General features: G+C 41.0%; 1 protein-coding gene across 1 annotated transcript in view; it reads left to right on the plus strand.

The window, feature by feature from the left end:
* The first annotated feature begins 440 nt into the window (after positions 1–440).
* hectd2 (HECT domain containing 2) overlaps positions 441–15,700 on the plus strand; it is a 46,693-nt gene continuing 31,433 nt past the window's right edge. The window contains exons 1-7 of the mRNA XM_070841561.1: positions 441–953; positions 7,447–7,588; positions 13,078–13,216; positions 13,425–13,527; positions 13,749–13,838; positions 14,248–14,312; positions 14,646–14,691. Coding sequence (XP_070697662.1) covers positions 870–953; positions 7,447–7,588; positions 13,078–13,216; positions 13,425–13,527; positions 13,749–13,838; positions 14,248–14,312; positions 14,646–14,691 — 669 coding nt within the window. The 5' untranslated portion in view covers positions 441–869. The remainder of the gene's footprint in view (positions 954–7,446; positions 7,589–13,077; positions 13,217–13,424; positions 13,528–13,748; positions 13,839–14,247; positions 14,313–14,645; positions 14,692–15,700) is intronic.

A 15,700-nucleotide genomic window follows, 5' to 3' on the forward strand; every position in this document is an offset into this window, starting at 1 on the left:
TAAATGAAATGTTTGCGCACTTATCATGTCACACATTTTGTTAGTTAAAAGTTTGACTTATTTTGATGTATTCCATTATCTATTTACTTTCTTTTTTGTTTGTATGTTTGTTTGTTATTGTAATTTGGTGACATTGCATCTGTTCTATGTATTTTTAGGCGGAATTGGGATTCCATACTTTCTTTAGTTATTTTCATTTTTGCACTTATTTTCATTTTGTTTGTTTATTGCTACTTTCTTTCTTTCTTTCTTTCAAGGGTCCCACTTTTATCGTGAATCTAAAGCTGCTATTTCCCGTTACTCTCTCTCTCTCTCTCTCTCTCTCTCTCTCTGTGTGTGTGTGTGTGTGGGAGGGAGGCGCTCCTGTCTCCAGGCCCCAGGCCCTGTTCTCCAGGCGCCTCCTCCTCCTCCTCCTCCTCCAAACATGGCGCCGGCCCGCAGGTTTGCTGCTTCCCCGACAGACGACGCAGAGAGGGACAGAAGGAGGAGAAGAAGGAGCGGGAAGCAGCCCACCCTGACCGTGTTTTAAAGACTCTTTTAAAACTAACACAAATTTACGCTCTTTAGGGGCTCCACTTGAGATTTTACGCACAGCTTTTGGAGACGTTTACGCGTCAGGCTGTGCGCGTAACGGAGAGCCCACCTGTCCGACGAAGGTAGATTTCACTCCGTTTTCTTGTAGGATGTGAATCTCCCTGATTTATGTGAAATAACGGAGCAGACTGAGCAGACAGACGGGTAACTTGGGGTCAAAGCTGGCTCTGGTAAAAACATGTGCAGCCCTGTGAGGAACAGAAACACAGAGGCTGTAGAGGACTGAGTCTTTCCAGGGAAAAAAACAACTTTTTCCGCTCTTCCACACCGAGAGGATGGATGGAGAACATTCTGCGCTGTCAGGAGTTGAGAGGGAAAGAGAGAAGCTTCCACCAATTTACAACACCTCCCCTCCTGCTGTAAGTAAAGTGTGTTTTCTATTTATTACCCAGCATGTTTTTATTTATCCTTCACCTTTCTTGACTAATTTTCCCTTTTGCTGTGCAGAAAATAGGTATTTACGTGGATATCACGAAAAATGGGAAAAAAACAGTAACCTGTTATTCAGCGGGCAACTTCTTTTCAATTTTTATTCAATTTCAAGTGAAAAAAATACCATTATAATTGCACTTGAAGTCAAGAAAAAACAATAAATGCATAAATATTAGGAAAGAAAGCAATATAGCCCGACAGAGTATGATACACTGCAGAAATGGTCCGTATTGTTACAGGCAACTTCATATTGATTGATAGAGAGAAATTTGTTTCTTTGAAATATAATTGTTTTAATGATTTTCTTAAAAGGACCAAGAGGAATATAGTCCACCTCTATATGATTAGTGAATATTAATTAGCGTAGTCACCAATTTATGTCTGAGTGATGCTTCTGTTTACTGTAATAAGACTTGATTCTTTAGTCTGTTTTATTGTTTTATTTTTGCAGTTTTGCATTGCTGATTCAGCTGATTATCTTTCAACTTGTACTTTATTGTTTCCAAAGGGAAGTTTGCAGCCACGCAGACTTGAACGTATGCATACATACATACACAGATATCATAACACGCATGACTGTTTTCAATGCATGCCCTAAACCACATTCACCTAACATGTAGTGTACATATATTGTGTACATAAACTAAACTGTAAAAAAGCTGTAGCTTTCTTCTGTTGGAAAAAGTGATGCCCCTGTCTTACACAATGACTCCTGACATCAGCTCCCCAGCGGCGGCTGATGATGTAATCAGCGTGTTTTTGAATGCACAGCAGAGAGCCGAGTGTTTGACTTTATCGTTATGCTTTAGGTTTGGCTCTCAGTGTCACTTTGTAGCAGACTGGCGGGGTTGTAGGCTGGTTAGTTGATGTCATCTCCATTGTGTCAGGAAGCAGGAATGTGCAGATCAGATGGTTTTGACCAATAAACAGTCTGTCATTGCTCAGACTGACTCTGGTTGTGTCTGGAAATACCATAAAGTGGCTGCATGCGTTCTCATTTCTCAGGGACTTCAGTCAGACTGATTCTCTGATTCCTCCCCAGAAGTCTTCTGGCCCCTCCAGCTCAACTCTGAGGGATTTCAGGCTCAAAGATTGGACAGAAAAGATCTTAGATTGAAGACAGCTGGTGCTCACTGAAGAAGAAAGTTTGTTTTTACCTGAACAGAAACCAAACCAAAGCTACTGTTTCTGGAGGCTGGAGCCAAAATTAACCAAATTTTCTTAACAGGATTTTTTCCAAACCTCTTATGTTCTAGTTATGTCAGGCTACTGTCAGTAAGACTTAATTGACTAAACAGAAAATGTCTTTATTAGTTTATGGCAAATATTCTCTGGTTTTCTGTAAGGTTGAGCTGCTTTTCTGTTTTAAGTCATTGTAAATTACAAAACATGAAATCCAAACACATCAATACATTCACTACCACAAGGTCTATAAATCTATAAAACCCTGCACCATAAATTAAACAGCATGATTTGATATTTCCAAAAAAAACACAAGGCGGGATTTGATGTGATGCTTCGGTCAAGTCGACTGTCTGAAGATCAGATTAGATTGTCTTTGACTGAGTTCCCAGGCTGAATCTCAGATTCTCCGTCAGTGATTGGTACGGTTCATCTCATTTATTCAAGTAATTCAACCCAGTTTAAAATGAATTCTTCCCTTTTGACGTTTTAATGCGTAGAACTCCCAGCTAGTAGCAGAATTAAAAAAAAAAAAACTTCTTGGAGTGGCAACGTGTCTTTAAAGGTGTCATTTACGCAGTTTTGTGTTTATTTGCCCCAAATACTCAGTCATTGCACCAACTGTACAGACGTTAGTATTCTCTCTATGTGTATAAAGCAGGTTTAATCAAAATTACGTCTAATCGCGTCTTTCCCTTGACTTTGTACACAGTCACACTGACTCTGAACACACAGTGCTCCATATACACAGTGGTCAGCCTAGCGGGTCTTTCATTTTGTCTTGACTTCATATTATTCTCTCATAGCACTTTTCACACCCAGAGAACTAAGGGGACCAGTGGTTGCCTGAGTCTGTCATGACTGGTTGCCAGACTCATCCCAGACTTGGGATGAATGATGCACCAGAATCAACTCAAGCCCTCAAGTTCAATTCTGTGAGTCGTCTTCAGTCCAAACTTGACCAAGTGCTGCGAACTAGAGCTAATTTCTCAGCCTAAATTAAGCCGAATCTGCAGACCTAGTCAAGTCTGGCAGCTGCAGAGTCGGCTTGTGTCTGGTCGTCTAGTGCCAGAACTCAACCAAATGTGCCAATACACAGCCATCATCAGTGTGGCTTGATGAGGGATAATGGCTGCAGATTAAAAACACGCTTTAGCAAATTTTAAACAGACTACTGGTCTCAGCAAATGCTTGCTCGTCCCATGGCGAATTTCAGCTCAAATGTTTGACATGTTAAAGTTTAAAGCAATGAAATTTGGAAACATTTAGACAACGCAAAGTGAAATTGCTACAACCAGAGAAGACAAACATTGAGTTTGCGTATTATCAGAAAAAGCAACATTTTTACAGTCAGCCATGACTGATGCAAAAAGTGTCACAGTAATCTACAGGATCTGATTAGAGATTAACAGCTGACAGGGAAAGTAGAGTAGCCTGAGCAAAGTGTGTGTGTGTGTGTGTATGAGAGAAAGAGTCAGATGTGCAGCTCCTCTTGGTGTGGTTTCTCTCTGGATGACAGCATTTCCTCTCAGACTTGAATGACCAAGAAGAATTGGACAGAACTGACATCACAAGACTGACTGAGTTAAAAGCTGCTGCTAAAACTGTTAATTGTTGTCAGATGTGAGCCAGGACATAGTCAGTGTTCATTTCACCAAGGAAAACTACGAGGAATACTTGTCGACGGGCTTTTCCTCAAGAAAACCAAACTGTCACTGATGTGGATGTCGTCTCTGTGTTTGTTGCCCAGTGATGGTCACTGTGGTGCCTCCGCTTCACGTTTCCCGGAGATCACCTGTCAATCAGCCGCTGTGGGTGGGGCTGTGACGTTGATAATGAAAGAGTTAGGAGAGACAAGCGATGTGGCTGCCCCGTGGCTTCACTGAGAAAAGAGTGTAATTATACACACATCACTTCTAGGTGCAAGGATGAGGCAAACTAAAAGTTCACTGCATTTTGGTACAGTGGTATTTGAGCTAAATGTCAGCAAGCTAGCAGCAAGTCTGCTCACAAATACAGTGCTGACATGCTGATGCTTAGCAGTTATATTTACCACATCCCATGTCTTAGTTTAATGTGTTTGCAAGTTAGCACTAAACACCAAAAATGTAATTAATTAAGGGGGTATTCGTGAAACGAAGTATTAGACATAGAAATTTTCATCGGAAGATGGCCCCAAATAAAAAGACAGTCCATCCTGAGGAGAACGTTGATCTGTGCCGATTTTCATGGCAGTCCATACAGTAGTTTTTCATACATTTGACTTGGACGCACAAATGTCAACCTCTTGGTTGAGGAAAAGTCAGGAGATCACCAAACTCAGTAGAATTCCCTGGATAAAAGCGGACATTTCAAGTGGTACCATTGTGAGAATAAAGTAGTAATTTTAAGAGAATAAAGTCATAATATTTCAAGATCAAAGATCATAACATTAGGCTCTTAGGCTTCCAGTAACCAACAGAACAGGTGAGAGAGGTCAAAAACAGCAGGTGCTGATGTGCCAGAACATATTAATTTGTGAAACCTACGCTAACATTTTAGCACAGGCGACATGCTGCTCTTCTGATATTTCCCTTCTGAAATAGCACGGAAAATTACAACTTTATTCTCATAATATTCCGCCATTTTTCTCCAAATTACCATTTTAATGTTGGGATATTACAACTCTTGAAATCTCTGATTAGTTTTTTCTGGAATGTAGCCCTAATACTATGCTGGCACAGAGTCAAACTTAAATGAAAGTAATGAGGTGCTTGTAAATTTAGGTTCTCCTAAATCGACCACTGCGCTGTACATTCAGTTGAAGATGTTGCTCTGTTTTGAACTCATTGGTTTCACGGACATGTTTTTTTTTTAATGATTTCAGTACGCCTGTTTTTGTGGGTCGTGCGGTCACTCTGTGTTCTGAGTGCCGATCAGTCAGTGTTATCAAAACGTGTTTGATCTGATCCGAATGAAGAACCTTATGAATCTCATTAACGCTCTGCATGGAGAGGTGGAGCTTCTGTCCAGAGACACGAGATGAATGTGCACATGTGTTTGTGTGTGTCTGTGTGTTTGTGTCTGTTTATGTGTGTGTATGTTTTTCATAACTCCTCAGAAAACACAACCCGTCACCAACCATTTGAGGTCGGTGCTTTGGAGACAAACTGTCCTTTGTTTGTTCTCTCTATGTTGCTGTGCACAAGAGAGTAAAGTATATAATGACATGGAAACAGTAGAAAATGTGTGTTTGACGTGTATGTCAGTATGTATGTATGTATGTGTGTGTGTGCTGATGCCAAGAATAGGATTTGGTTCAGATTTTTCCTCTGGGCCTCATTTCTTTGGAAACTGATTCATTTTGAACGGTAGATTAACAGTCTTCCTGCTCCTTCTGTTCTGCAGCCCCTGAACACATCGCTGCTGGATTGTTTGTGTGTGTGTGTGTGTGCATGTGTGTGTGTGTTTGCTGCTGTCAGGAGCGGCTGCTGTGCATCTGTTGATGTCTCCACCTCCTCTTCCTTTACCTCTCATCCCTCCTCCTTTTCCCTCTCCTCTGCATCTATTCATTAATTTCTTTTTTCTTCCCACCTCCTGTATTTTCCATCTTCCATGCTTTTGTCTGGTTTGCACCTTTTTATTCCTCATCATTGTTTTCCCCCTACTTTCATCTTCATCTGCGTCTTATTTTCACATACTTCTCTACTACTGCTCCTTCCTCCTCTCCTCCCTTCTCTCAGTCCCCTTTTCTCATCTTTTTTCCTCTCACCCTCATATCCCCTTTTTTCCTTCATTCTCTCTTTCCTTTTGTCTTGTAATTTCCGTTTTCTCCTCCCTCCCCCCTGATCCCTCCTTCCTCTCGTCTTCATGTTTTCCTCTGCCTGCAGTTGAGGCTCTTTGTAGCTCAGTTTTGGTTGTTTGGTCATTATCTGTTAAAGCAGCTGAAAGTCTGGATTGATTTAAGAAGTTCCCAGTCTGGTGAGAAACCTCAACATCTGAGAATACAGAGAGTCGGTTAACTGAATTTATCCTGGGAGATGGTAGCTACTTGGTGTTTATGCTTTTTATCATTTAATATTTTTCAGAAAAACAAAATACATTTACAAATTGGTGCTTTTATCACTGACAGATTGCAAAATGTTGCATATTCTCAGCTACATGTGAGGCTCAAATTGTATTTTAGTTTTACTTGTAGCTTCTAATACTGAAGCTACTTTTTGAATGTGCTTTTATTTACGTTATCGGCAGGTTTAATATAGCGATATAATTGGCTTATCAGAGTTATATCGCAGATATATTGGCGAATATCTTGGCGGATAAGGAAAACGGCTTGCAGTGCAGTAAATTGCAGCAAAACATTTACATTGTAAAAGCTGCACTTTTATTTATATTTGATTAGATTTTTTCTTCAAATTATTCGAGCAAAGCTGTAATGATATTTATCTCTCTAATTTTAAATAGATTTGACAATAAAGCTGCCAGCTGTCATTGTTAAACTGTAAAATATTCTGTCCCAAAAATCAACTTCTGAAGCACTTCAAACCCCATTTGTATGAAATATACAAAAAATAAATATATATCTTAAATAACTCTTTAACAAACGAAAAGTTTCCTGAATGTAAAAAGTATATATATAATGATCTAATAATATATATAAAGTCTGTATATACATCACAGGCTTGGCGGTCTGTTACAGGGGCGGCCCAGTGGTGCAGTGGTTAGCGCTGCCACCTCACAGCAAGAAGGCTCTGGGCTCTGTTGGCCGGCCGGGGCCTTTCTGTGTGCTGTGCATGTTCTTCCTGGGCCCATGTGAGTTTTCTCAGAGTGCTCCTGTTTCCTCCCACAGTTCAAACACGTGCAGGTTAGGTTATCTGGAGACTCTAAAAGGCCCGTAGGTGTGAATGTGAGTGTGAATGTCTGTCTCTACGTGTCAGCCCCGCAACCGACAGGCTCCAGCCCAGTATGACCCTCTTACTGAAGGAAGGACAGATCAAGAGATGTCAGCCACAATATTGTTGTCAGGCTGAAGATTAGACAACTTTTACTCTCAGTTGTAAGTTTTGCTGCAGTCTTCTCCCTTAGTGTATGCTCTTTACCTGCTCAGCCACCAACTTTTTCCAACGATGGTGATGTGAGGTTTTTTTTTTCACGAGCCGTTTAGTGTTGGTGTTCCTCAAACGTCTTTAACATACAAAATGTACAAGAGGAAATTCTTGTCTGTTTCTGTTGGTGATGATGCCATCTTCCTTGCACCAGGGTTTGGGGCGAGGAACGAAGCAGCCGTTTCCGTCTCTGGGCACCTTCATCTCCACGCTAAGCCAGCGGAGGGAAGCAGGGGGGCGGGGTTTGGCTGGCGGCATGACGGGCACCCTGACCGGCAGCCCGTGGCTCAGACATGGTAAGTTCATCATCGTTTGTTGGAACAGAGCAGAGTTAAGCCTGATGTGTTGTAAGGGCACATTGTCAGCTCTTACCTTTTTTTCCGTGACTGGAGCCGAAACACTGTTGATCGGAAGAGACAAGTGCCCTTTTTCTTACTCTAAATTTCAGTTGGATGTTCTGCCTTAAAAATCAAAAAAAAACTTAATTGTCATACGTTTCCCAAATCAGATTAACCCTTCGGAGTCTAGGACCGCCACACGGCGTCAAAGTCACATGTCGCACGTTTGAAAACGTAAAGCTGTGACACAAGCACGCAGGTGCTCAATTCAAAGACTGTCGGAAAGCGGACACATTTTGTCCATCGGCCTATTAAGACTAAATTTATGAAGAGCCGAAGTCGCGCACTACAGCTCTTCTACGAGTTAGAAGATGCTGAATCTGGGGAAGAACGTTCTGATTCTGAGGAAGACTTTCAGAGGATGAAGTGGATGCTGCGCGTGAAGACGAACGAGAGGAGGTGTCCGCGCAGACCCCCGCTCCTCCAAAGATCCAACTAGTTCCTACTCGGATTTTGTGTTTCTTTTGCACTTTTACATACAGTGTGTCCATATATTATGTCAAAATAAATGAATACTTGTAGAATCACATAGGTGAGGTTGTGCTGAAAAGAAAGACACAAAGAAAGGCAAGCTGAGCAGTTTTAATGGGAAACACAAAGGTAAAATGAAAAGTAGTAAAAAACGCCATTTTACCCCAGACTCTGAAGGGTTAAAGGAGAAAAAAAACGTGCACTTCAATGGCATCTTTTGACCTTGTGGATCTTCTCGTGTGTGTGCAGGATGTTGTGTCCTGTCAAAAGGACACAACTGCATGTTTGCAGTGTAACGTGAAATGTTTTAATTGAATTTCACTTGTACTATGTGGACTTTTGACTTGAAGTTGTGCAACAAGGTCAGCTCTTTCTTACATCCCAGCGCAGTCCTTTCCTCGCCTCCATATAAGTTGATTTCAAAGCAAATGTTACCAGTAACATTCAGCGTGGTGTGTTCACTTTCTGACTGTCTTTGTTCTCTGAGACACTGTGCTCTCTGTCTCCGTCTAGGATGTAATGATGTGTTACTTCCTCTGTTTACAGTATGCTTGATGTATGTGTTCAGACTCTGTTTATGTTCAGCCGCTAGCAACGACATCGGAGCAGCAACCCAAAATGGAAGGTTTTCAGAAAAGAGAGGGAAGAAGAAGAAGAAGAAAAGCTGTTCATGTTTTCCAGTTGATGACCGTGCATTTTAATACTGGCTATATGCAGAAAATCACAGGACCACACTAATTTAGATAGTTACAACCATTTTTATGGGGCGATTCAGGTCTCGGGCGACTTACAGTTTTAGCTTCTTTTCTCAATTTTCTGCTATTTTTCCTTCATGGTTCGAGTAGGTTCAGTAGCTGAAATCAATCAGCGGCCAGACATTCGAGATTCTCTGTTGAATAGTGTTTTGGTATTCTCCGTGCTCAGAATCCTATTTTCAAAATAAAAGTTTACTTGTGTTCTCGGTAGATTCAGTTCTCCTAAAATAAAGCATTAGAGAAGGGAATTTAGTGAAATGTAAAATATCAGTTATGCAGTCAGTGCATCAGAGAAAAGAGGTGTGAGGTAAAAAAAAAAAATCAAGATGACACATGTCGTGAGGTTCTTGACAGCAGCGATATTATTTATTCATCTTCAGCGTTTTGACATTAAAGGAAATGTTGCTTCCTGTTAAAGGCGAGGTTATTTCTGACTGCCGTGAGAACGCAGACCCAGTGGAGTGCTCACCAGCCCGCTTTGTCACCACGGCTACTGATGCCAGAATAATTATGCAAACCTCCACCCCAAATGAAAACCATATGAAAGTGAAAACACTCCACACACACACACACACACACACACACACACACAAGATAGCGTAGCATTCCTCTGGCCTGTTACAGTTGTCCGGCCCGCTGGATAATCATCACAATTTGCAATTTCATCTGTAAAGTATTACAGGAGGTTTGTATTTCCTTTTAATATTGTCAAATATGGTTTTGTGTGCTGAGTTTGAGCTCAGCAGAGTTTCATTTCTGGATCAGAAAACAATAACACCTTTTCTAGAAACACTGGCATCAAAATCCAGCTTGTTGGTCTCAGCAGGAAAACAGGGGCAGTGCAGCAGGATACAGTGATTGGAAACGAACTAGAATAACAGCAAAACTGGTTCAATTTTCATTTTACTCCCTAAAATGTTTGGAGAATGTTCTTATTGTTATTATTTCTGAGGGTATTTTCATAGTTTTTATGTAGCTAATGTTAAAAAAAAACGGGAAGCCAACGTTTTTCAATTAATGTTCCATAAAACCAAATAAAATGTTGATATGACTGATATGTTCATGTTCACGGTATGTTCAGGTTATTTCATACTGTGATTGGAACTCAATATGCACGTTAGTCAGGCAGACATGGTTGGACAAGAGAACCAGTTTCATGGACTAGCATCTTTCATCTTGTTGGGCAGATTTATTTTTTTTTTCCTGAGTGTGTGATCAGCTTGTATGGATTTCATCCTGGTTGAGATCTGATCACAATGTGAGTTAGTTCCAAATGACTTAATCAGATAGAGATTGCATTTTGATGTCAGGCGTAAATGGTTAAAATGATCAGGATGCACATGCTGCAGGGTCTCCTTGCCACCTCGACTCAAACACGCTGGCAAATCGTATACTTGTGACGGAGCCTGAGTTTTATCTGCTGCTGTTTTGTAAATTTAAAAAGTAACCCCAATAAGGACTTTTCTTATAATAAACATGTTGCCTTTTGTAAGCAAAAGTAAGTGGCTCATGTTGAGTCTTATGTTTGTTGACTGCTCCAGTCATTGAAGCTCAGCAACAATAACATGAATTAATGTGTGGCACTTGATGACAACACTTCAGGGAGGTAACAAGGTTGTCCTCTTCCCTCTCGTCAAATGAAATCAAAGGGCTTTGTTCAAGTAAACTTTGATGAAAGAAAAAAGGAGGAGAGGGAGGAGGATGTCCTTGGAGGTTTTGAAGGTCTTGAAGGTGACTCTTTTGATTAAAGGGTGTCATGACGACCGAGGTTTGCTGCTGTCAGGACTAAATTGGGTGACGCACAAGCTGACAAAGCTGAAGTAATTAGGAAACAGTGATTGAGAAGGAGGGAGGGCAAGAGTGCAGTGGTGGCCGGGCGAGAGGTTAGGAGCTCCCATCACCTAAACGTCCAATTAACACATTTCACGACCAGGTGGCTATGAAACATGCTGGATATTCATGGTCCCCAGGGGGTGATTTCTTTTTTGGTCACCATCTAATTCTCTCTGCATTGCCACCGTCAGCACTTTGATCCATGACAAAGTGTATAGAAGGTTAATGGCTAAATTTCCTTGAAATGTGGTGTGAATATTTATTGTTTACTGCTTAGAATTGCCTTCCTTTTTCACACAGCTTAGCACACACTGTGAGAGGCACTCAGCTATTATGATAATTTATATTCATTGAAAATGTTCGGGTAGGAGTGCTTCCTGGACTTAAATTAAGGTAGTTTGATGTGCGGTTTGGATAAAGAAAAATGTAGGCATTAAAAACACAAAAAAACACTCTTTTTATGAACAATTAAAATGCCTTTTTTGTCATGGTATGGTCATGTGACACTGACGTTTCGGCATAAATCTTGACGAAGGATTTTCAAACAAACGATGTTCTTTATTTGACAGTAGAGTTAAACAAAGAATTATTGATAAATTGAAACTTGTTAAGGGTTGGATAATAAGATGCTCTGTAAAAAAAATATGGATAATGGATTCCAAACATACCAGTAAACAATACAATAACACTTTATTCCAACCTCACTACTAACAGACTGTATATTTCTTATACACAGAACTTTTCCAGTTTACCACATAGGTTCACATGAATTTTCCTGAACACATTTCTGCTACTCTTTTAACTCCGATGACCCCGTGACCTCATTCTGTAGCGCCACCCTCAGGACAAACTTTACTGCTGTGGCTCCTCCACTGTTTGCACAAAAAGAAACATCGGGATTCCTGTGATGTGACACCTGATCACATCATCATTGTCCGCCTCTGCACTTGTGTCCCTTTTATCTCCTGCTTGAGCAATCTGTCCACGCCCACAGAATGAGCTCCCACAATGCACCTGGACCGGCCTGCTGGAGACCGTTGTCACTGTGGGGATGGATACAATAGGAGGCTAATTATAAACAGAATGGATGGATGGACAGAAGTGTGGGAGGATGGGTGAACATGTGTATGTGTGTGTGTGTTTGTACATTTTGGGAAAGTGTATGGTCACATAGTGCAGCCTGGCGTCTGTGGTTACACGCTGATTGAGGCTAATAGCTATCGTTTGTGCATGTGTGCGTATTGTGTCTGTCAGTCTGGCTCTGTTTTGCTGTCTGTCCTCCTTTCTTTGTATTGCTTTGTAATCTCTACACCTTTACATGTTTCTGAATAGAAACAGTCTTTCCCTTGCTGAAAGCACATTTTGCCTTTTTCTCTCGGTCTCTGATTTACAGTAAAGTTCTACAGTAAAGCTGCAGATCTGCTATTAGCAGCCATCAGTACTTTGATGTTTCTATCAAAGCAGAAGCAGAAGAGTGTACTTTGATTGCTGTATTAATTTAGAATTGAGTTATAAACAGTTTTTCAGTGTCCAGTGTGAGTGAAACATGTTGTCAGTCACAAAAGGACTAAATAATGTTAAATGATGGCAGCCAGTAAACTTTACATTTCTATGTATAAATGTGTAGAATTAGACCGTATAGTAAATTAATATCTCATAACGTATTTAATAGCATTCTTGTCTGGTTGATGTTCTCACCATCTCTCTATCCATTCTCTGTGTGTGAGACTCTCCAATAGCTCATAAGGGTCAGGTTTGGTAACAGAGAGGTTGATGGTTCAAATCCTGTCTGGTTCTCCAAATATGTAGTTTGGCTCTTGTACAAATAGGTATTTGTCTGCATTAAAGTCCAAACAGGAAACTGCATTTTTAACCTTTAGACTACATTCAGCATCGACTGGTTATGACCTTTTAACCAACTGAATTATGAACTTTTATTGAACTGACTTCTTGTTAATTATTACGAGTCTGATTAACCTTCTCATCCAGCTGATGTTCTCATCTGAAATCCATGTATGTATTGTCTCAGTCAGAGCTACTGTAGCTCAGAAAGCTCGATGCATATATATGCTGATTTATTTTTCAGGATAAATAACATAAAAACCTTTTTTTTTTTGCACAGATGATCACTGCTGTTGTAAAAACTATCAAAGTCAGAACTTCAATCAGTGTAATCAGTGTCAGGAATATCAGTATTCAGTATTATCAGAGGGCTGTGCAAGTCTCCGGAGCTAAAATAAACTTTACATACGATATCCCATAGACTCCTGCTCTGTAGGAAGTATAGTTAATGTTAGTTAATCGTCTTTCTCTTTCTCTCAAACTCAGGGAGAGAGCTGCCTCCGATCTGCAGTGATGTTCGTCAAAAGCAGCGGCTCTCCATTGACACTCTTCCCCCAGAGGTCAAAGCTCCCTTCCCCTCCGACCCCGTCATCCCCCTTCGTACCAAGACCACCAAGGAGTTTCAGTGAGTTTCCAATCTCTGAACTTGGACCCAAAACCGCCATAAAGCAACCCCCCCCCCCCCCCCCCCCCCCCCCCCTCCTGTTTGATGCGCGAAATACATTAAAACAAATACTAAGAGTTATTTTGGATCCTGGTCTGGGTTGTATTATTAAGCATCGTGTGTGTGTGTGTGTGTGTGTGTGTGTGTGTGTGTACGCTTGTGTTACCAGGGAGGACATGGAGCGTGCCATCCAATCAGGCGACTGGAGGGAGGTCCGAGAGTTCTACCTGACCACCTTCGACTCCTTCATAGAAATCAACGCTGCCTTCAAGGTAGAACACATAAACACAGGCCCGCAGAGCCTGGCTCTCAGCAGCATGCCTGTTGTGAGAAAACTGTTTTAGATGCTGTTAAAATTTCCCCAGACGCCATAACTGCTTTACGATGGGAAAGCATTTTTTTCCTCTGCTGTTTTCCTCCTTTTTTCTCATGCTCTCTCCTTCCCGTTTTGTCCTCATTTTCTTCCCTGCCACCCTCCTCTCTCCTTTCCCAGCGAGAGGCGAATGGGTCGTTTAACACCATAGACGACTCAGGAGTCAACGCCAAGTTTGTCAACGCTGTTTACGACGCACTGCTCAGCACAGTAAGCAACAAGACCGCATCTACTCATTTCCACATCTACTCGAGGCCACTCGACATTCATTTCAAACGTACACCTTTAACATTATGTTAGGGTTTTGGGATGAAAACTGTATATTTATACCTGGTCTGCACAGGTGATGCTCATTAATGGCATCCAAAAACACAAAGGAACAAAACATTTTCGTTTTCATTTCAGTGAATAAAAGCAACTTTTCAAACACAAAACACCTCAGGTCGTCCTTGTAAACACTTCTGTGTTCTTAAGTGACCTTTCTGGTGGAGCAAAGGTTAGATAAACACTGAGGTCACTGGCCAGTGTTTCTTTTTCTCTCAGACGTTCGGGAATGTTGACTCAACCTTCCGATTCTTTGTGTTTTGGACGCTGAATATGTTTTGCTGTGTGTGTTTAGCCTCAGGACATCCAGAAGTCAGTGTTGAAAGGCATCATCAACAGCCTGCTGAGGGAGTGGAAAGGGTGAGAACACTGCATTTTCACGATCCACTCGCTAAAATGTATTTTCTACCTGATCTCTCTCAGCTTGAATGTAATTTCCAAACTCAAATCAGATCATTTGGATTTAAATTCATGTGATTGATACGCAATTGAACTCTGCGTCTGAAAACTGCATGTTAGATTTAAGATATTCCAAAATGTTTGTGAATTTTCTTGCCTTCAGTAGTCAGAGTGTGACCTTGACCTGGTTCAGCAGGAAGACATCGCTGGCCTAACTCGGCTTTGGTGCGTTTTGTTGCAGGGCATCAAATTTTTTGTGTGACAGGTTCTGGTTTGTGTGTGTTCTGTTCTCAGGCCCCGGACAAAAGATGACCTGCGAGCTTATTTCATTCTTGTTCAGGTGAGACTGAAGATCTCTGAGACACAGTAAAGACAATCCAGTGTTTCCTTATATGAAAATAAAGGGTTTGCAACAAAGGCGAGCAGAGGCAAAGAACGCTACAGAGCAGTGTTAACAATTTATGTAGCTTCATAATTGTTGCTGAAATGACCTGTATGTTAAAGGGATAGTTTGGATTTTTAGTCACTTATCCATAGTCAGTTTATTACCTACAGTAGATGGCAGTTGGCACTCCCCAGTTTGGAGAAATAGGCAGGAATCCCAGCACAGACACTAAACAAAGTACTGCTGTGGACACAGGGCAGCAGGAAAACAGATTTAGGTTAAATGTACGCTATATTTAAAATATTCTCACCACCTCAACCCGTTATATCCATCCTCTCTTCAAAGTCACCAGACCTCATTTTGTGTTATTGTGTGACCTTGGCATTTTAAAGGGTTAGGTCATATCCATACTAATGTGCTAAAACACCAAAGGCACAGCAACAAGACTTCCAGCTTCCATGTTCTGTGAGGTAAAATTAATGTATTCTTTTTTCAAAGGAGTCTGGCAGCTTTGAATAGAATGATAAATGGCTTCAGTACCCCATCAGAGAGGGCTGTCTGATGGAAGGTAAAGCGGTGAACATAAGCTGAATATAACTTACTTTTTTGTTTGGTGGCTAAAATGTTTTCCTGCTGCCCTAATATACCTTATACAACCTTACATTAAAAAAAATCCTAGCTGTCCCTTTAATGTACCCTGTGCGCAATTTAGCAGTTTTCAAGAAATGTTTGAATAAAGTGGCGTCAACCACAGCAGTTGCCATTAGAAACTGAAACCTTGGCAATTTAAAAAAAGAAATACAGTTGGTTTCGTCCATGTAACTCACCAACGCTCTCTTCTGAAGTCATTTTTTCAACAATGAAAAACGTTTCTGCACACTTAGATATAGGCAGTAAATCACTTTAATAGCTAAGCCTCATCAGAGCATACATTCAGCGTTGTAGTTGTCATCTCTGCTGTCTA

Source organism: Pempheris klunzingeri, chromosome 12 (assembly GCF_042242105.1).
Source record: "Pempheris klunzingeri isolate RE-2024b chromosome 12, fPemKlu1.hap1, whole genome shotgun sequence".
Classification (NCBI taxonomy): domain Eukaryota; kingdom Metazoa; phylum Chordata; class Actinopteri; order Acropomatiformes; family Pempheridae; genus Pempheris; species Pempheris klunzingeri.